The sequence below is a fragment of the Halichoeres trimaculatus genome, unplaced genomic scaffold (genome assembly GCF_033239565.1).
Source record: "Halichoeres trimaculatus isolate MK-OKI-2021-1 unplaced genomic scaffold, fHalTri1.1 fHalTri1_scaffold_19, whole genome shotgun sequence".
Lineage (NCBI taxonomy): Eukaryota > Metazoa > Chordata > Actinopteri > Labriformes > Labridae > Halichoeres > Halichoeres trimaculatus.
In genome coordinates, this window is record NW_027437197.1 from 17,861,381 (window position 1) to 17,883,291 (window position 21,911).

General features: G+C 41.4%; 1 protein-coding gene across 3 annotated transcripts in view; it reads right to left on the bottom strand.

Moving 5' to 3' along the window:
• Nucleotides 1-21,911, bottom strand: part of uggt2 (UDP-glucose glycoprotein glucosyltransferase 2) — a 37,532-nt gene that overhangs the window by 14,001 nt on the left and 1,620 nt on the right. For all 3 annotated transcript variants that reach the window (XM_074695633.1, XM_074695632.1, XM_074695631.1), the window contains exons 3-30: nucleotides 21,693-21,775; nucleotides 21,441-21,571; nucleotides 20,363-20,475; nucleotides 20,057-20,234; nucleotides 18,697-18,793; nucleotides 18,537-18,609; nucleotides 18,338-18,438; nucleotides 17,958-18,057; nucleotides 17,493-17,553; nucleotides 17,221-17,312; nucleotides 16,940-17,090; nucleotides 15,599-15,718; nucleotides 15,291-15,376; nucleotides 15,026-15,161; nucleotides 14,639-14,770; nucleotides 14,382-14,546; nucleotides 14,037-14,160; nucleotides 13,849-13,947; nucleotides 12,887-12,981; nucleotides 11,033-11,239; nucleotides 8,183-8,314; nucleotides 7,525-7,655; nucleotides 7,078-7,173; nucleotides 6,752-6,854; nucleotides 5,068-5,147; nucleotides 3,135-3,324; nucleotides 2,842-3,000; nucleotides 1,339-1,424 (exon numbers count right to left, since the gene is read on the bottom strand). In XM_074695633.1, the coding sequence (XP_074551734.1) occupies nucleotides 1,339-1,424; nucleotides 2,842-3,000; nucleotides 3,135-3,324; nucleotides 5,068-5,147; nucleotides 6,752-6,854; nucleotides 7,078-7,173; nucleotides 7,525-7,655; nucleotides 8,183-8,314; nucleotides 11,033-11,239; nucleotides 12,887-12,981; nucleotides 13,849-13,947; nucleotides 14,037-14,160; nucleotides 14,382-14,546; nucleotides 14,639-14,770; nucleotides 15,026-15,161; nucleotides 15,291-15,376; nucleotides 15,599-15,718; nucleotides 16,940-17,090; nucleotides 17,221-17,312; nucleotides 17,493-17,553; nucleotides 17,958-18,057; nucleotides 18,338-18,438; nucleotides 18,537-18,609; nucleotides 18,697-18,793; nucleotides 20,057-20,234; nucleotides 20,363-20,475; nucleotides 21,441-21,571; nucleotides 21,693-21,775 (3,321 nt within the window). The remainder of the gene's footprint in view (nucleotides 1-1,338; nucleotides 1,425-2,841; nucleotides 3,001-3,134; nucleotides 3,325-5,067; nucleotides 5,148-6,751; nucleotides 6,855-7,077; nucleotides 7,174-7,524; nucleotides 7,656-8,182; nucleotides 8,315-11,032; nucleotides 11,240-12,886; nucleotides 12,982-13,848; nucleotides 13,948-14,036; nucleotides 14,161-14,381; nucleotides 14,547-14,638; nucleotides 14,771-15,025; nucleotides 15,162-15,290; nucleotides 15,377-15,598; nucleotides 15,719-16,939; nucleotides 17,091-17,220; nucleotides 17,313-17,492; nucleotides 17,554-17,957; nucleotides 18,058-18,337; nucleotides 18,439-18,536; nucleotides 18,610-18,696; nucleotides 18,794-20,056; nucleotides 20,235-20,362; nucleotides 20,476-21,440; nucleotides 21,572-21,692; nucleotides 21,776-21,911) is intronic.

Below are 21,911 nucleotides of genomic sequence, written 5' to 3' on the forward strand. Positions count from 1 at the left end.
GCGAGGATCTGCAAGGTCTGATGGTGAAACACCAGGGAGCAAACTTCAGGAACAGACGAGCAACAAGCTGAGATGCACAGCGAGCCATTACGACCCTTGTGCTTACCAAAGGCAAAAAAAACTAACCTTATCACTATGATAAATGCCCCCTCCTAAGTGGACCCAAAGTGCAATTTTTCCCTCCAAGCTCAAATTCTGCTTGTGTTTTCCCCCCAACTCTGCTGTCGCAGATGCAACTCAGCCTTTAGGGCTTGTGTTAGAAAGCACCAGAGATCAATCCGTATCCTTGCTCTGAGGAGAGAGGAGAAACCGGTCGTCTCATTCATCGCTGTCAGTGCGTGACACAGTGGTGGAGCGGGCTGGAAGAGGAAAAATGCAGGCTGTGGGAGTGGAGAGCACAGATACTCCCCCCTCCAGCCTCTGATCGGCCACCTAACCAGAGCAGAGTGCTGCTAACCACAAGAATAATGACACTGCCAAGGTGAAAAATGACATCAACTCTTTGCTTCACCTGGAGGATTGGGGAATAAATCTTGGTTGTCTGATATGATTCCAGAGAAACCGAGTGCTGTATGTGTCCTAAATCTTATGTGAGGAGAGCCTGAGAGGGCAATATTGGTCATTGTGGAGACATCTAATATAATGCACTACAGCAGCACATGCAAATCCTCACATATATACAGATGAGATTTCAGTTATTGTTCTAAATGGTGACAGTGAAAGATTACAACTAATCATTTTGTTGAGTCAGATTTTAAGCAACAAGTTCCAAACCCCAAAAAAGTGATTTTATTTGTCTCCAGATCTCAGAAGAAAGCATTACCACACTTTTTAATTAAAGTAAAATTGCAGGATTAAAAGAATAAATGGCATAAAATATCACAACTTCTTCAAAAATGAATCATCCCAACTAAAGCACAACATGGTTTCCATTTGTCCTGGGAAATTACACAACGCCAACGCACTCTGTCTCATTTATGAAGCCTTTGACACCTACACCATCCAAACGAAAACACGTTCTGCTGCAGATATTTTGCCGTCTGAGGTGGATGGCGTGGCAGGTGACCAGCTGAATCATTCCTCCACTCTGTCTTCTCTTTAATAGCACCACTCTCCTCCCACATGTCTCCCTCTCTCTCTGCTCTGTAGTGAACACAACTCCCTGCACTCATCAAAACCTTGAGCTGCTACGGTGTCAGCAGCTCCGCATGTTACTATAGTGATGGGTTTCATCTCCACCGGTATAAAATGGAGAGAGGTATGTGAAAACAGGTAACGATGCTGATAAGGCAGAGTGGTCAGCAGCAAGCCAAAGTTTGTTGTCAGGAAAAAACTCACGTGAGGATCTGATAGATGTCCTCAGATCTCCCTTTACGTAGCCTCAGAGTCCAGGCGCCAGGATTGGCTTTCAGCTGGAAGTATCCCTGTTACAGAAACATAACACATCAGAATATTCTGAAGCAAACTGTTTGTGTGCTAATCCTAAACTGTAGAAAAAGATAGACTTAAGACAGTTCCCTGAAAGTAAAGCCGAATGGTTTGAGCTCCGAGTCACAAACCCCGCCCCCTTTATGTTGACAGTTGGTACATGATTTCCACCACTTTACTTTCTACTGGTTATTAGCTGCTCAAATTCAGCTTGTAGAGGAGAAACAGAGAGGATGCTTTAAAAAAAAAAGTCAGATAGGAAACGTTAGATGTGCATTTTGAGTGGCAGTAGGCACACAGCGTAAACATCTGAGCCCCAAAAGCTAATCCTACGATTAAAATAAGGTTTGCAGAGCCAGTAACATGTTTTAAATCACTTCTTAAATCTCACTCTTACAGACTTACTTTCATTTAATGTTGCCTTTTTAACTGTATTTCAAGTTTGATGAAATAACGTAGATTTTAATCCATTTTTATTTTATTTTTTCTCTTTGTGCTAATTATCTTTTCATTCACCTAACGATCAATTTAAGTATTCATTTCTTTTATCCTTTTAATCCTTTTTATATTCTTCTGATGGGATGCTGTTGTCTTCATCTTTATCCAAAACTAGGGGTGTCCAGATCAGATCATGTGGTTACAGACTCAATTGGAATCTGACATTACATCCCAATCAGTATATATACATTGCCATTATGATTATAATAATAATATTTTAAAACAAATGGGAAAAATAACGGCTTTGTATTTACTACCGTTATGTGGTGGTACAGAGTCAGACTGTCTCAACCCCACACAGAAACAACGCAGGGCATGACATCACAACAGTGACACTTTTGGCTGAATGCCGTAAAGTGGAGCAGAACAAGGGAGGAGTTTTAAGCTAGGACTGCGATGTATCTGAGTAGAAGTATCGGATCAGGCCTCCGTATTGTCAGATATTTAAAATCAAATGACTTGGACTCGGATACAGGGGCAAAAATAACTGAATGGGACATCCCTATCCGAAAAAATATATATATTTGGTTTTTACTTCTCCTTTATCCTGTTTATCTTTCTGTATAACATCCACTTATTAAATCATGCTGATACTGCTTAAATGTTTTTTTTGTCCCCCCACTCTGATTCTCTGCCATACTTAAATCTGTGAAAGCACCATCTAAAAGTTGTTTGCAAAGGTGTTAAATAAATACAGTTATTATCATAAATATGAAAGAAGTCAGAATCCATCCAGGCAGTATTTTGTCATCTCTTTTGTGAGATAGAGTGAAAGGAGTTGGAGACACAGTGTTCATCATTATGTACAGTTAATGTGATAATCTGTATGAGAAAAGTAAACCATCACGAAAAGGACGCTGTCTCTAAGACAAAGTGGCCTGCTAACTTGAATGTTGAAGGTAAAAAGATGCTGACCAGGTTAGCCATGACGATGGTGTCATACATGAGCGGGTCACGACTCATGCCCAGAGTGAACTGTAATCCGCGGGGGGGCTGCCCAGTCGACAGGTCGAAGCAGTGACCCTCTAGCAAGAGGTGCTCCAGCTCGTACTCCGCTGACACGACCCCGCTCACCTGGAAAGAACCCAGAGGTTAGTGAGAGACTGAACAAAAAACAACAACGAGGGGGCGATTCATTAGAAAACACCACGGCTGCATTTAAAGGGATCAGAAAACTGCTGAAGGGGAACGACCGGGGAGCAGGTTACCTCCTGCAGGTGGATGTTATCCAAGTCATGGGGGCTGCGGACCGCCTGCACCATCCAGCTCTCTGGTGTGATCATATTCAAGGTGAGGAGGGGGGATTCTGGGAGCTCTGTGAAGCGAGCGACAGGTCCTGGAGAAACTGTGTCATTGCCCAAGAAATTCACATCAGCCTCTAAGACGAAGCGGTAGAAGCTGTGAAAAGACAAGCAGAGACATACTCAATGACAGTGCTCCCTGGATAACTGCTCGTTAGCATCGAATTAAACAGAGCAGAGAAAAAGAGGCTGAAATTGGTGAAAATCTTCCAGCACTTTTGCCTCTGTGAGCCGACCGTTCTGTCCAACAAAGGCAAAGTTCTCCACCAAGTGCTGAAATCATGACATGTTGTGCAACAGTCTTATTTTCAGGACAGGGGAGATATGCTCTGTTGTGACAGCTCAGTATATACAATCTCTTCAAAGTGAGAAATCTAATACTACTACTGACAGTGCTCCTGCTCTGCCAATAACAAGAACATTCAAGCCCCAGAAATGTTTCTTTCCTCCAGAGCTGCTACAGACATCAGCTCTCTGCTAATCTTTATGTTAATTGCTTTTCTTCAGTGACACCTTCAGAGCCATTAAAGTTCTCACAACACAGCAGATGATAACAAAACTAATTCTTCTAATTCAGGATGCTTTCTTGTATTTAAAGGTGTTTTTATTGACACTGAATTCTTGTAAGTTACTCCCCGTCACAGCTGCTGTGTTTCTGTTCCTGAGAGGCTGTTAGCTGGAGTGTGAGACGGCAGCTGCTATCACAGAGCCCAGGAATGTAAGGAGGTAAAGAGTGAAGCTAAGGAGGAGAACATCGATGCAGAAGGGGTCTTGACTTGATCTGTTTGTTTGCGAGATGACTGAGTCTCCAAAGGAGGGAAGAGGGGGAAAGAGGAGGCAGATATCCACTGCAGTGAGAGATTTAGTTGAACTGAATAAACCCGCTGACAGCAGTACATCCAGGGGTTAGTTACAGGATTACTGAGTTTACAGCGATACAAGGGACATAAAGCAGTAAGGATGTGAGTTTGTGTGAGTTGTTTTCATCATTTGAAAGCTCATGGCTCCCCAAAGTAAAACATTCTCACGGTTTCCAATCAACACCAGCCGTGCAACAAATATAATCCTGCCAGATGTTCAAAAATATTGACTCTTTGACGTCTATCCTCCCCTGTCGTCACATTTCCAATATTTAAACACAGGAAATGGTCTTCAGGAGAGTAGACAAAAACTAATAAGATAAATTGCTCCTGTATTGTGATGTTGTAGCAGCTTTGATTACCGACATTTGTTTATCTCTAATGTGAAAATATCATGCATCCATTTGTATCAATTACAGCTGATTGTCACTCAGGGGAACAGGAAGTGAGGAGGAGGTGATTTGAAGTGATTAGAGTCACTTCCATCACATTTCTATCTGTCAATCTGAGCTAGTCGATAAAGGTCATATTGTAACTTCTCCCTTCAAATTGAGGCTGAACTCCCTCAAAGATTTATGTCACAAGACATCGAAAAAGAAAGACTCCAGCTTTTTCAGAAACTCCAAACAGCTCAAGCCTTTAAAGACCGAATTAAAGAAGAAAACACTTGAAATCACATAATGACGAACATTCACTCAGTGGTACAAATGTTAATGGACAATTTCAACCTTTCATTTGTCGTTGTTGTTTTATTTTGTTGTTTTTACAACACGCGATGAACCACAGCAGCGCTGCAAGCTGTAAGCAATTTGCCCAGAGATGTGAGGGGAGGCCCAAAGCAATAAGGTGGTGTTATTAAGCAGATTGAATCTGTGCAGTATAATCTTACAAAGGGAAGGAGGCGAGGCAGAGTGGTCAGAGGATACACACACAAACAAGCCAAACAGGGAAATTTAATTACTGCTGAAGCTACAGCTCACCTCTTGAGGGGCATCTCGGACAACTTGGACTTGCAATTCATAAACACCTGGAGTCTCACATTGACCACTTGACTGAGTGCCTGCAGGGATCACAGGAGATGAGAGCCAATTAGACACGAGGAGTGAAATGGAGCCCAGCCCACCAGAGAGGGGAAAGACATACATGAGCTTTTTTATGAACGAACAGGTTAAGTGAAACTAAGTTAAGTCAAACAGTTAGCAGCTTACGCATGCAAAAACACAAAATAAGGACTTTTACCGCTTGGATATGAGCAAAACTCTCATCAGGAAAAGGGATGCACTGATATAAAAATTTTGGCGGATACCAGTATCAACTATGGATTAAAACACAATGTGTGATACTTTCTCATTAATAGTTAAAACAGACAGGATTGGTGGAGACTGGAGGGGTTATAAATTAGATCACTTAACCCTTTGGCTTCAGATGTGTCGGCGTCCACAGCAGTCACGTTCTAAATTTATCTTGTAAAACATGTTATGTTCAATTGCAGTGTTTTTTCCTTCAGTAAACCTCTAAATTCAAATTCCCTTGTTGTGTTTATCTTCATTTTAATCTGTTTTACCCTCGTATAACGTGCAATAAATTGTAAATAACTCCCAGATATTGAAAGGTCCAATTATTTCAGAAAAATGGGCCAAAGTACTAAATCACAGGACATTTTCTGACCTTTTTATTCGAAATGCACCAAAATGAAAATGTTGGCCGATACCAATATCTGATATTAATATTGCTGTTGTGGCCGATAACCGATATTTACCAATATCAATATTAATTCAGAAGACAAAGAGAAGGAGTGCTAACCTGGACTCGGCAGAGTTAGTTTGAGGTGCTCTTTGGAAAGGGATTGAAAAGGTCCTTGAAACAAGGAAACAAAATTTGTTTCAAGGATCAATATTAATGCGTTCATTTTCTGAACCGTCTATCCTGTTCAGGGTCATGGGTGGCTGGAGCCTATCCCAGCTGTCATTGGGCGAGAGGCGGTGTACACTCTGGACTGGTCGCCAGTCAATCACAGGGCTGACACAGAGACAGACAACCTGGGGGAGGAAGCCGGAGTACACGGAGAGAACCCACGCATGCACGAGGAGAACATGCAAACTCCACGCAGAAAGGCCCACCGCGGGCCAAGCTGGGAATCAAATCAGTAACCTTCTTGCTGTGAGGCTGCAGCAGTAACCGTTGTGATATCAATATTGGTAAAATAAATTAAAAAAAAAAAAACAATCTGAGATGATGTGTCGAGGTGGTCCAGAGGGAAAGAGCGGCGTGATTATGAGAAAAGACGACCATGGAGGGGATTGAAGGATGGAGCGCCCGAAATAAACGCGATCAAAAAAGTTTTTTTTGTCTGTTTTTTGGATCAAAAACCGGGAGAGAGACATAAAAGAAGAGAGTCCACTCTTCTTAGGTAGGTTTGGTGTTTACATAGTCATAGAAACAATATTATTTGGGTCTTGAAAGATCGTTGAAGATGCTCTGAAAATGGCAGCTTATGAGTAAATAACGGCCCACTTTAACACATCTGATATTGGTACTGATATATCGTGCATCCCTTATCTTGAATCATGAAAACACTTCCTTTCAGTCTTGAACTTGAGCCGTCTGCTCTTGAGAATTGATGGAAAGTGATGAGAAGTGCACAAAGAGATGAAAACAGCTTACAATCAGCAGAGAGGACATCTTCTGTGCCTCCCTCGTGAGCGGGTCAACGATGGCCACAACATCATAGAACACCTCATTTTCACGTGGAGAGAGATGCAGCACGCTGTGAAGGAGTCACACACACACACACACACACACACAGCAGCATCAGCAACACAAGGTTATTCAAAGCTGACTCAGCAAAAACTGCAAATCAAAAAAGACTTCTGGACTGCTTGAAATGATAGCGTAGCACTTTTTGGATACCAAAAAAGAGAATTAAAAACACTTCCCTCAGACTGCAGAGTCAAAAGGTTAGTAAACAGAGAAAAAAAACTGTTGCCCACCTGTGGCTGTCTTTGATAAAGCCCAAATCCCTCCTGACCTCTCCTTTGGGGGCTGCACTTAGGAGGGCATCGACTTTCATGACTAAGTCGCTGGCTCTGAGAGGAAACGAGATGTGGAAGGGTCAGTCCATCATTTATTAACACTACGTGTTCAGAGGGATGTCAAACAGAGCTCACATAATGTGATGTCAACCTGTTAACAAGGTAGTCTCATAAATCATTAATGATGAACGGACCTTTAAAATGACATTCTCTGAATCACTTTCACAAAACACAGGTAGAGGTTGTTTTCCACTCAAGAGGTAAATAAAAGGAACGCCAAACTTGAGAATAAGACTTATTTCACCTCCTAACACTTATCCTCTGATAAAGGGATGTTAAAATATTTATCACAGAAAATTGAAGGAAGGAGGATAAACAGAGCGAGGTAGAAAAATGCAAACATACTGCTTTGGCTTCATCCCCATCTGTTTAACACTGGCTCTGATTTTCTCTGCAGCACCGCTCAGTGTTATCTTCTCCAGCAAGTGGAAATCCTCCACACTGAATTCTTCCTGCTCTTCAAACGGACCCAGAACCTAACACAAGGGAAATAATGCAGTTAGAAGATGACTTTGCTCGTTTTTGTGCCACATTTTATTTACTATAAGATCAGAAAGTGTTAGAGTGAAATAAAAGTCACACTTTATTCCCACTCAGAGTCAACGTGCCAGTGTTTTCTTTCCATCTATATTAAGAGGAGAGTCTGGCCACTGCGGCAGAGGAAAGTGGAATGATATTAATTGTTGCTGCCATCTCAGAGAGTTGGCCTCTTCGCACGAGCCTGTCGGCATCAGTGCGGCTGTGACATCAGTCATCATCTCAGTGCACGCTCACAAACAAACAGTGCAGATTGTGGCCTCTGTAACCTTTAAAGGAACAGGCATGCTGATGTGACAGAACAGAGGACGCACTGTGAAAACAAAACAGGAGAAGTCCCAAAAACAAAGCCATTTAAAGGATCCAGAAATTACAGCAACATTAACCACATCTTCACCTCTTAGAAACCTTGATGCTTGAATCCTGACCTGGTTGAATAGTGTTGTTAAAGTTGGAGATGACTCACCCTGCCGTTGCTAATCACTGCCCGCTGTCCAGGCCTCAGCTTCAACACTTCTCGACAAAACAGCTGCTGACTGCGGATGAAATCCACTTCCATTGTGTTGAACTTTTTCTCAAAGGCATCTTCAGCCATGCCCTGGAGCAGAATAACAAAAGTTTGTTTAGGCTGTTGGATAAATTGATTGCACTGTTGGCTTGCAGTACATCACACACTTCTCTATGTGAGATCCAATAGACCAGCTCAAGGACCTTTTTCCCTTTAAAGCTTGTCCAAAACCGAACCCAAATGATGCATCGGCATGAGAAATGATGAATGCGAGGCAAACTGAAAATTATTCACAATATCATCGATGCCTCGCATCAGCAAAAATCACTGCAGCTTTCAAACATAAAATATATTTCAGCCAGAGGACCAAGATATAAAAAATGTGCATGCGTGAAAATGAGATTAATCAATTTGTAATTAATTTAACAAACTCTTAATTAAGCCTCTGCCATTTTTTGTCTATAACAAATTAGGTGTGGGAGTGTGGAGGGTTTGTGGAGTCAGGTTATTAGTTTCTCCAACATCTCTTCTCAGGAGAACAGGTGAAATACCAATAATGTCAGCACAATCCAGTCAGCAAGTCTGTCTGGCAGCCAATAATAAACTCATATCCCTGGACTCTGTGTCTCAGCTCACACAGCCACCCCTACCTATCTTACTGCTGCTATTTCCAGACCATTCTCCCTCCATTGTTAAAGGCTGCTATAATTGAAGGGCAGTTTGTTATGGTTGGTCCCAAATGTAACCTGTGCTCTATGACTTATTCCTGATGGGGGAGACAGGAGCTCTCCTGTCAGCTGATTCGCTGATGAGCGCTTGTGGATTTTTTTTGTCTTCTGTGTAATGCTGTGTGGGTGGATGCTGCACTTATCACTACAGTATGGAGAAGCACCACACTGCTTACTGCAGCAGTCAGGCTTGGCTGAACACAGGGGAGGCTCACGAAACCATGAACGGTGAGCAGGAACTCGGCCATTCATCAGGTCATGGAGACCAGGTATCCACCAGCATCTTTTTGCGTTAAAGATTCAGCGTGTGGAGCCCGCTTTGTGCCGGCTGCTGTGACAGATCAAGTGGAACTGACAGTGAGGAGGCTGCTTGCCCTGGCATCCACAGGCTGTGGGGTATCATGCGTGCTCTAAATGTATTCTGTTGGCTGGTGTTGGGGAGTGGAAGGAGAAGATGGGCTCATCAATCACAATTTTCCTCAACTGTGCACTTAAATCATGAGAACAGTGGCAGACAGATCTCTGCGAGTAGCTACATCCAACCTTTGTTTTCCTCCTATGTGCCTTCATGTAAATCAGTAAATCTTCAATCCTGACACTTTTCAGTGATAATTTACAAAGAAGCTTTTTACTGACACTGTGCAGGGAACAAATCTTACTCTAAATGCCTTCAACAAGGCAACACTCACACTGTTGCTCTTCACATTACTAAAGATTGGATGATATAAGGTTTAAACCAGAGGAATACATCAAACAGCTTTCTGCAATGCTCTTTATATCCAGGCGGCTATCTCTTTAATATATTTGGTTGTATAAGTTCATTGCAGGCAGTGTTGCAAATCAGTGAGATGGACTGCTTTATGGCAGCTTTGAATTTATAAGACTTTACATCACTGTGATAAAGCACCTCAGGTGTTTTACTTCTTAAACTTGTCTGGCCTGAAACTGGCATTTCCATCTGGATATTTCAGATCTTTAATTAAATGGCTTCTCAAATTAATCTGTGGTATGCTTCTCTCTAATTGGTTGGCACATGTTAAAATAACTCACACTCACACACCTCAGTGTGTTGGTGTTGATGAGAAGCTGTGGCTGCAGTCTTTTTGTAAATGTGAGGGCTGTTATTTAAAGACATGGGAGTTCAGCCCTTTTTTTAGTGTCTGTTGGACTTTGTGGGATATTCTGGAGATTAATGAGGTGGGGGTAAAGAAGCAAGTGAAAACCTCTCACCAACTATCAGTCACTGTGCTTAAAGTAAATAGATTTTGTAAATTTTGTCAGGATCCACACTTGAAAAGTAATACTTTTTAAAATAAAGTACAACCATGCAGGCTTGCTACCAAAATCATAATCATAAAGCATTCATAATACCTACAAAAAAACTAGTGTTTTTCCACAAAATCTCCATTTAAAAAAAATGTAATACTACATGTAGGGATGGGTACTGAATTAGGTAGTTTTATAGGTACCAACCGAACTCTGGCAAAAGTACCAGGTACCGATTCAAATAAAATCAAAAGGTACCATGGTTAGGTACCTTAACGCTTTCTAGTGACTGTAAGGGAGTGGAAGAGTAGGCGATTTTCCATGCTGGACATAAACACAGCATTGCAAGGTTATATAGAATAAATCTGTGAAATTGAAAAAAAAAAACATATTATCAAAAAAAAAAAAATATTAACACATAAACACAAAAAAGTACAGAAAATTGGCACCGTTGAGTACCGGTACCAGGCATCATTACCGTATCGTTTGAAATGTGAAAGGTACCCATCCCTAACTCCATGTAAGAGAATCCTCTGAAATCAAGCAACTGTGTAGGAAATCTGCTTCCATTTTGGTAAAAATTTCCAATTCTATCTAAACCAGGAACTATCTGGTCAAATAATATGAAATTCATTCCAAGAAAATACGGCGTGACATATTTATTTCAGTTCCCTCTGGCTATTCTTAATATTTCAGTCATATTTTGGTTATTTCAGGGGAGTAACAAAGTCAAATAACCAGCCTATCTACAAGTGTAAGACCGATCCGAGCTGGAAAAGAAAACAATAAGTGCATTTTGTAATCCCTACTTTACCTTTGTCAGTAAATCCTTCATCTTGGTCCCCTGTTGGAGGAGCCGGCTGCTCTCCTCTTTAAGGAGTTTCTGAACAAACTCTGCTGCAGCTTTGTTCTTCTGGGTGAGCAGAGAAGCCCAGATAGCTCTGTACAGCACGGTGTTATCTTCGCTGGGCTTTCCACTGGGGTTATCTATCACCCCGATACGTACTCCAGGGCTGGCCTTCTGCTTGCACAAAAACACAGGGGTGAGTCACAAATATGTTATACGGCCTCATATTTTCAGAGATTGAAGCCATTACTAAGGAAAGAAACTGGGGAGGGGAATTCAGGTAAAGGCTTCTACTGCTTCTATTTATACTACGAGCAAGAAACCTAGAGTGTCATCATTTCTAATTTTCATGTTTAAGTCATGTTAAAGTCATGTCTATGACTTTTTGTGAGCGTTTGAAGATTAAAAGTGTCTCCATGGACCTTATCTCCTCTGTTTGTTTTCCAGTTACAGATCTTCAGTAAATGTGATGCAGCTCTGGAGACATTAGCTGCAAAACTTGTGTCAAAGAGGCCATCGCAAAAAAACATGTCAGTAAACTACTTTTTGGTTTCTCAAACATTTTCACCGTCATGACATCAGTAGGGCTGAAACAATTCTTAGAATAATTCGAGTAACTCGATTACAAAAAATGATCGAAATTTTCTTTGCCTCAAGGAATCGTTTAATTTTAAAACATCAAAGAGTGGTAGACTTTTGATGTTGCAAATAGAGCTAAAGCTATATTTGGTGATTTTTCAGACCCCTGTTGCGCTTTTTTTCCAAAAAAACTGACCAGTGACAAATCTAGCTTTTTTTCTGGAGTTTGAGGACTGACGTGAAAGCATGTGTTGATCTGCAGCTCCAGCTGCTTCTCAACGCAGCGCATGTGCTGAGCTCCTCCCCTATCCAAAATCACTCTCAGACCGTCACAGGCAAACATCTCGCTCGCTTGCAGCAGTTTCTCAGAGCGCAGTCACACTGGCCATCTGAACCTGCTCAAACAGTCTTCAAAGTCCAATTCCACACTGTGTATAAATGTACGGTAGAGGAGGATCGCATTTTAACACCCCAAAAGAAGAGTCATCCAAACAAAGTTCATTTGTAGTTCTAAAAACATTAACAGTGGATTACACGCTTTCTGTCCCTCCTATAATGTTATTCCTCTCTCCTTCAGCGTCCGCAACCGTTACACACAAATGACTTGGGGCTATACAAATAAAGATTGATTGATTGATGACTTGTCATGCAAATTAGGTGACTGCGTCATTTGGCGACTTATTAAACCTGTTAAAGACAGCGCTGTTAAGTGGAGAAGATGAAAAAAATATGTGATAGAGCTAACTAAACAGTTGTTAAGTTTAGCTAACAGGTCAATAAAGGATAAAATATCAAGTAGCGCTGAAGCCTAATGTGCTCCAATACAGCAGGGATCATTATTTTAGTCTGAACACTGCAATGACTCAAAATCTTTTAAGAATGTCTTATTCCTAGTTAAAATGTCTCATATCTAGTAAGATCACATTGAATTTAAAATATAACACCCAAAGTCATTGTTTTTCCACTTGTTTGAAACAAATTTTTATTGGAAAAGTAACTGCTCTTTATCTAAATACAAATGTGTCTTATTCAATTACTCGATTAATCGATGGAATTTTCATTTGAATACTCGAATACTAAACTATTTGATAGCTGCAGCCCTAGACATGAGTGTTCATGGTTTGATATAAAGTAATCAGGAACACACACACACACACACACTACACACATTGATTTGTAGATTGTGACTGTGGATCTGAGTGTTTGGGGTCTGATGAACTGCAAAGTGTAGGTGATACTCACCACATGTTTCAGAGCATTCAGCAAAAGTCTCCTCCCTGACACCTTGTCATAATCACCGACTATCCACATGGTCACAGCACTCAGCCCATCCTCACCTAAAGTAAAAGAGTAATAACTGATTAATGATCTTAATACAAAGGATGCTTTTCAGTTCCTGATCAGTTTTTCATCTGCTGTCGCAGTAGTTTCCTCACACTGGAAACACAATTAAATGATTTATACTGAAAGAACAACCAGAGGGAAAAGATATTTTAAGCTTTTTTAATGTCAGTGTCAACCTCAATGCTTACGTGGCATTTAGGAGAAGCTGCTAATCTATTTAAAGAGTTAGCTCATGCTCATACACTGACAATCAGACGACAGGGAGAAGATGAGGTACAGTCATTGCGGTGAATGTTCAGATTGTGTGGGGGAAGTGAGAGACATCTGGCTGAGAGCTGAGTATATTAGTGGAGACTTGTGCTACCTGTCATAGTTATACTTCCCCCCAGTCAGTCAGTAAGTCAGTCAGAAAAGCAGGCAGCCATCCGGTCAGCGAGTCCGCAGAGGGGGAATGGCAATCAGCCTCCTCAGCCTCACTGAGACAGCTACACTCCGGGCCTGTGCAGTGAAATGCAGCCCTGACGACCATTTGGACTGCTGGCCTAAAGCCAGTCGACAGACCTGGCTATTATGTTTCTAGAGGCTGCCTGTCTGCTTTAACAAACGTCAATTTCACACTTCTGTAGATCTGTGAAGCACTATAGAAATTCTCTTTTGTCTGAATATCACTCAACTTTAAAGAAAACGTTGAGGGGGAGAAGAAAGGGAAATTTAAAAAAGACTGCTCTGCTTCAGACGACGGCTGGAAAATCCTGAATTGAGTGACTTTTTCCAATTTCACTCTGCTCCTGAAAATGAAATTGTGTGTTTTCATCTGATTTTGTGGTTTAAAAACAAAGAGATAATTGTTGACTTCTTACCAGTGTTTGTAAAATATTTCAGTCTCTTTGCCATCACAGCTGTTTTGTCCCTGGAGTCCAGGAATGAAAACATGGTTGTGTCCTCCCAATCATCTACAACTGCGAGATAAGAAATAAAAAGTGAGAAGAAACATAGATGGACTATAAATGAATGATGACAGGTTTAAGATGAGTAAAAAAAAAGTTACCTGGGGTTGCAGTGAAGTCGAGGTACCGTCGGTCAGTGCTTAGAATAAGAGGGTTCATCCTGGGGACCACATTGGGTTGCTCCATCAGGTAGTCTACTACATCTGAGCTCTCAGCCAACTGACCCTGTGGGCATAAGATAAAAGACAAAAGAGCAATGAACCTCGATTCACAAAGAAACACTGGATCCTATTTCTTTACAGCCAGCGTGTCGTGAAGTGTCAATGTGTCAGCAGACGAGAAAAAAAGAAAGGAGGGCCAGGGAGGAATAAAGATTCGTGGATGAAGTGCCATCGGTGAAATAAAGAGGCATAAAAGTGACTCCTTTCCATGCAGACTTATCGTACCATAAAGACAGCTCTCTGGAAGCTTGTTGTGGTGTCCATTATGCGCTGAAGAATGATAGTTTCAAGCTCATCTGGGTCCATCTCGTCTGCGCTCAGAGGAACTCCATTAAATAAAGCCAGAGGAAGAGCACCCAGGCCACTCCTTCTGTAGAAAAGAGCGCCATCCTGCAGGACACACAACAGCTCATGCTTCTGCTTTATAGACGCTGAAGTAACGTACATAACAGCAGAAATGATAGAGATTTTTATCTGCTTACTTTTCTTGTGTCATCATACTCGGATTCCACACCCAGAATCCTTTCAGCGCCGGCTTTGGGGAATTTGTTCTTCAGGTAAGAAGAGATTGTTTCAACAGACAGCGGCTCCCCGACGTCTACTCTGTTGTACAACTGGGAGAGAGGTAAGTCAGATCAGATTTGGCCATCACTGCCTTCAGATCCCCGCTACTGTCAATAAATTCAGGCTCTATGTGAGCAGAGGCAAAATCCCACTGAGTCACCTTGTCCAATAATGTCTAAAACCACGGGATAACACAAGGTACAAGGAAACCACAGACTTCACAGAGAGATGAGCTGGGAAAGAGTGAGTTGGAGTTATTCTACTAGAAATGTGTCAAAAAATCAACACGTGTATGACAAACTTACAGCAAACATGGACATCAGCGCCTGGGATAAGTCGTACTCGTCTGCTATATAATTCAGAAGCCGGTAAAGTCCGACTCCCGCGTCTGAGAAGCCATCAATCTCATCTTCGGTGTTGACAACAAACACAAATCCAATTCTATAGAAAGGGAGTAAAAACAAGTATTCAATTTGCTGCAGAAATGAGATCACTACCTGGTAAAGATTTTAAATGCCAAGAGTGGACTGTATAAACAGCGTTGGAGGTGGGAGCAATAACAGCACCAACCTCAGGGGGATCTTATGCTTGAAGAAAAGCTCTGCTAGTTTCACAAGCTCAACACTTTCTGGCTGTGCTGGATCCAGGAAGAGAACCTAATCACAAAGGGATCATAGTTAAATCTGGAACATAATACATCTATAAATACTGAGTTTGAATTAAGTTAAGGAAATACACCGATGCACCCACTGCTCTCTTTTCTGCATGTGTCAGAAAGATTCACATGGTTCAGTCGGAAAGTACATTAACAAGTGATTTCTTTCCTATTATATCCCAATCATTAGCAGTTCCCTTAAGCAGTTCTTCAGATGACTCACCAGGTTAAAAAAGTTGCGTCTGATCTGTCGGATGACTCCGGGAAATGTGGCCCTGAGGAGCTCTTGGACACCAGACGGCCAGCTGCGGTAAATCGGGTCATTTTCTATATCGTTCACCCACTGGAGGAGTACAGATCAATCACAATGAGGCGCTTTAAACAAGATGACCAGCAAGGGTTGATCACAGTTTTGCTCTTTTCTTGCAGATAAAATACACTCTGGATTGTGGGGGTTGTGACTCTAACACATCATGATCAGCTGTGATCCGCAAGACTGGCACTTGATACAGTCTGTGAGAAGAGAACAGCACAAGAAGACGATGCTAGCAAATAAAAAAAGGCATTCCTTTGCATTTAACCATGTAAACCAATCTAAAATTTTCAGCTTTTTAAGATATGAAGAGTGTTTTCCATGACTCAAGATCCAGGTCTCATGAAAACCCTGCTTGTCAATCTGATACAAACTGCACAGTCTCTACAGGCCTCCCCACGGTGCAAATACCTGACTCGATGGCAGAGTAGGGCTGTGGCAATATGCTATTCCTCGCAATTCGATTGTATTATGATTTTTAGGGAGCCGATTCGATTTAAACTAAGATCCTTCGATATTAAGGATTTTTGTGATTTTTAGTTTGCTTTTTTAACTCAAGACCATGTGATGATGATGATAATGTCTAGAGACTTTATCAGGAGCCATATTTTCCCATAAAATGAACATCACGTGAGTCAGAGAGAAACATTTCACCCTCTGCTAGAGAAAAGTGGTAACTTTTTACAAATCCAATTTATAAACAAAGACTGAAAAAAAGAATTTGAATTTTTTTTTAATGTTTTTTTTTTTACAAACAATCCCGATTTTGATATTGTCGAACAAAAAATACCAATATATCAATTTTAGTTTTTTTTTCTCCCACCCCTATGGCACAGTTTCAGCATGCTCATGTTTAGTGGCAGTAATGCAACTCCATGGTTGCCAGCTGGCGTGAAACATCAAAGAAGAATCAAGCTGTGTCTTTTCTTGCAAAGTATGCGTGTATAGATCTTACACACATGACAATTGTCAGAAGAAGAGGAGAACAGACTACCTTAAAGCTGGTGGTGGTGGTCAGGCATTTAATGACATTTCTTGTTAAGCTACAAAGTTAAAATGATGAGAGGTTCTGAAAAAAAGTTAAAAGTTTTGGATTTGGATGCTTTTCTTGGCTAACCTTCTAATTAATGACCAAAGTTAGTCTGGCAGACCTGAAACGGTCACGCTCACGGTGGAATTAGTTATCAATTTACACCACAGAGCAAGAACACCTGCAGCACTGTGAGACTAATGATCTTTGTCTGAGCTCACCATGATCGCTGGATGTCTGATATCTAAGGCATAGCTGTCATCCACAGTGTTCACAGGCAGCCTCAGCAGCTTGCCCTGGTGTTCTCCTTTGATGCCCAGGTTGTGAAGCCCCTCCAAGACCCTAGCCTCTGCTCTGAGGATGTCCAAAATGCTGTCCAAAAAAAAAAACAGTATTTAAACATAAGCTGTGAAGCAGTGGTTCTGCTGTTGCATCAGGTTCTCTGGTCGTATAAGTTGGTCGTCTGAGGCAAGCGCACAGCTCCCTCCTGCTTGGTTCCTACCTGAAAGGGTTGTGAGTGTCCAGATCAATGTGCAGCCCGTTGATGAAGAGCTCCCCATCTCCAGGGTTTACACCAACGCTCTTACTGAGATGCTGGAGGAACAAGCACAGATACAAGAACAGTGAGAACAGACTGTCATCTTTTTATCTTGTTACGGGATTTATTTCTGACTTGAAACTCATCCTCCAGAAGAAACCCCATGCATGGTTTGGGATTCTATCAGAGGAGACTTCCTGCACAACCACGTGGAAAGGCTGCTCATGATACCGCACCTTTTGGTTCTCCTCAATTTCTTTTCTCATTTCCTGTTTTACAGCCACTCTTGTCAGTGATCTGTGGGAACAGTAAAACATGTACAGTCACCATCAGCTTTTACCGAGTCCCCAGCTGGCAGTAAAATGCCAGTTTTAATCTCCGAAAACCTGTGGGCCCTCAAGATGGTGCTTTTTCAGTCAATTCCCTGTAAACATCAGACTCTTACTCAGCACTTTTCGCTGTTATTACAAACTGCCTGAGATGAACACACATCAAAAAGCTGATAGGATTTCTGAATGAGGGCTCACTTATAGTGGGTAATGCTCAAACAAATACATTTACAGAAAACATGTTGTCATATTTCAACACATATTTAGAGAACAACAGTTGTTGTGCCTTTCCCAACTCAGACTGAGTTCTGGAAAAGGACCAAATGTGTGAGCCAGCCTGCCAGACAGACAAAACGAGATCAGTTTTCTTACCTGGCTTTGCTCGGGAAGTTCTGACTGAGATCTCGCATGAGCTTTAAGGCATCAAACTTTGGCACGGACATGATTCTGGCAGCTGCCTGGAAACTGAGATCTGTGGAGATCAAAGACTAAATTCAGACGTTAAATTAAACATCTAAGACGTCTTAAACATCTAAGAGCGCACATAAGTCCAGACAATTCAAGCCCTCGCAATGTGATCAAAACAGAAGTCATGAAAGTGGATTCAAATTATTGAGTCTAGTTAAGATCAAAAGTACAAAACAAATTTCCAGCCTCAGATAAAATGATCCCATGAGTTCAAACAACAAAAATCCATATTTCAACACTTTTCCTGTTTAACAATTTTAAAGACGATAACAAAAAACGGAGACCTTGCATTTCCCACACTTTGAGAGGAACCATGTCATTTGTGCTCTCCTGCAGGTGTTTGCGAAGCTCCTGGAGTTGTTCCTTGAGTTCAGGGTGGGATTTCCTTCAGAGGTGGAAGAAAAAAGCATTTGGATTAAATTATGCTTTAGAACAATAATCCAACCTTTATGGTGATGAACATGAAACAGTTTAGCTTCGTACTTTAAGGTACCAAAAATGAATCCTTGCACTTCATCTGTGACATCCTCCTCAGCATTCGCTGACGTTTTTGAATCTAAGATGTGACCAAAGATGTGACGTGATTTAGTAACTTGGACTCAGAGAAGTCTAACACTTAATCTACAATAAGTTTCAAACTGACCTTTCACTTTGGTGTCATCCACAGCTTTGTATTCTGTGCTTTTAATCGCCAACTCCACACCGTACCCAGATAAGAGCATCTTCTGAGGCTTTGGTTTCTAAAAAGATTGAGAAGTAAAGAAATGGTTTTGCTTTGTTTACATATCCAGATCCATAGACCACACAGCCAGTATGAAGAAACTAAGCTGCCTCTGCCACAGATTTTCAACAAGCAGTATATCAAGCATACAGTATTTCTCAGGTCAGTCTCCACTGACAACATCAGAAATACGGTGAAGCACTCAAATTTTTATGGGATGCCATTTTTCTAATAGATTCACCAGCTTCCTGGTCTGCCAGAACAGACTAGAAGCAAAAGCTGCAAAAATAGGAGCCTGAACGCTGAAGACCCCCTGAAAATCCTCTTTTCTTGTGGGTTGCAGCTCTTGCTCCTGACTTCCAGACTGCCTCGGGAAGTTTTCAGGGAGCTTGATGACACGGGTTTCAGTGGCTGAGCAGCAGCGCATAAGCCTGACATCACCATGAGCCACCAACCGTCAAACTATCTGCAGCACAGTTTGACTGAGGAAACAGAATATGGAGTAAATCATACACTAACAATCAATACCACTGCGTAAAACACAGCATGTGGCTGTGATGTTAAGATGTTCACTTTCTTTCACCCATGCAATGAGCGTCTTGGTATGAAAAGCTGTTTCTGAGAAAGGTTTTCTATAACATAAAGACAATGTGAGTTATTAGCAGTAACATGCTTTACCTCTGGGAACACAAGGCCCATGGACAAAGCAGCCGCCTCTCTAACCTTGACACTAATGTCACTCCGATTCAAAGCACTGCCTCAATCTTCCACAGGCACATTTAGAAGTCTTTCACACCCACACGCAGCTTTGCTTCGACTAATAACACAACCGTGTCTTTGGAGAAAAAGAGGAGCGCTTTACTCCATCAGAGGCACCTGCACCTCAGCTCATTTTTTAGTTTTGAAGAATGTGTTGATGCACTGTGAACATTTGTTGGTGAGGCAATCTGCCTTTGTATGTGTTACACTTCAGGGAATAAAGAGGGGCTATTACATCACTGCAATTGTACCATCAGAGGAGCAGAGATGAAAAAAGCTTTTTCTTTGTACAGAGGAATAACTGAATGCTTTGCTACAGGGGTGATAGTTGATGGATCAATACATAAAGTGAAAGCTTTAAATATATAGGCTCTCACAAGGTGGGTGCTTTAAAGAGGGACTGAGAAAACCTATATGCACCACACAGATTACAAGATGACCTATTCAAATAGAGACCAACAAATCATGATATCTGTAAAAAACCTTTAACCAGTGGAGATCACTGAATAGCAATTTCACTCACCGCTACAAAATGTCGTAGCACATACACAAGCGAGCCCTCTCCAGCTTTCTCTGATAGCACTTTATGGAAGGAGGTGAATTTCTTGGTTCCTATCTCAGCATAGAGAATCACAACTGGCACATCGGTTTTGTTGGCTCCTGGATATGTGTGGTCATTCTTGTACAAATGCGGTGTACGCCTGCAAACATTCAGAAATGCAATTTGTATCTGGTAATCTAAAGCCATCGACAAAATCATTTTGATTCCAGAGAAACTGTTTAAAATGTGTTTTTATTTTCTCAGGGAAGGACACTGCCACTGTGTTACCTGCCTGCTGCTGCCTTCAGGAGTTTCTTGATGTCCTTGGTGCTGCAGCCGTGCTGACCATGGATGGCGACAAAGGCAGGACATGCCTCAGGTGGAGGCTCATCACTGGCAATCTGTTTGGAACACAAGGGACGGAAATGAACCACATGACATGGGCTTTCACACAGCACACAGTTGGATGTGCCGTTATACTTCCAATGAGGACATTTCGTTTCGTGCTGCGCATAAAATCACATTGTGCTTTCGCTTCAATAAAAATACAAAATGATGAAGTCTATTGTTTCAGAGTCCAAATCCACCCCCAAACTCTTGAGCACAGGCCAGTTAATCAGTTAAATGATTGATGCATTCTCAATATTCCCAAGTAATCATCAAGAAATGTACACAGAGCAGCCCAGCACTTCATTTCCCACACAAAAGGCCATTACTCACTCAAATGTTTAACACATTTGAAAATGAGAGGAATTTATCATTCAGTGCATCACTGTCACCAGAATGAAATTTCTGCTCATTATTGCTGAAACCACGACGACTGTAGGAGTAAAGAGTTGAGGACACAGTGCACTCAAGTCACATGAGTAAGCCATGATTAAAAGGAAACTAAAGTCTACAGCCAACGGTGAATAATCTACCTAATTTAAACACCAGAGTGGATACAAATGTCACATTACTTCTTTGTAAGTCCTCATCAACACAAAACTACTTGGTACGAACTCAAGTGTTTGAACCAGCACACTGGAGTTTAGACAGAGTATGGAATCCCTTATGGATGTTGCTGATAAACTCTGTGACTGAATCAATTAAAGATAATTAAACTTACACATTTAAATTCACAGAGAAACTACAGAGATATACAAACACTGCTGTAAGAAAATTAGTTATCGACGAGGAGAATTTCACAGCGTTTTGGGAATAATGACTGTCACTTCCAGACTGTGCCAAAACATTGAGGAAAACTAAAAAGTGAGAGTGAAAAAGTACACTGGGTCAATAAAAGGATAAACAGAAAATAAAACAGCCTCAGACAACATGTTTACACATAACTCTCCTTATTTTTAATATAATTTTTTTTACATACCTGCTGGGCTGCGTGAACAGCTGGTGAGTATGACCGCAGGGCCAAAGCAAATCTGAGGAGGTTAACTTGAAGATCAGTGAGAAACTGGCCGGCCTTTTTAATGATCAGATTGTAGTAGGAGCGCACAGACTCTGACAAAAACAACAACAGAGATAATGAGCATATCTGTTATGGTGAAAATAAATTCAGATTTGGATGCTCTCATCATTACATGCCTGTAATCACAGTGATGGTTCGGTTGGAACATCTTACCTCCTTGCTTGTATACAGTGAGCTCTTTCACAGTGTCAACAAACTGCCAGAATTTTTCATTCCCATCTTCGCCGATAAACTCGCTGAGGAATGGAAAAATGGAGGGGAAAAAAGCTTGTTAAAGGTAAGGAGTAGGTTTTTAAAATACTCAGAGTATTTTTGCAAACACAAGAGCAATGACTCTCAAACTTAGGGGCATGATCCCTGAGGAGGAGAGTC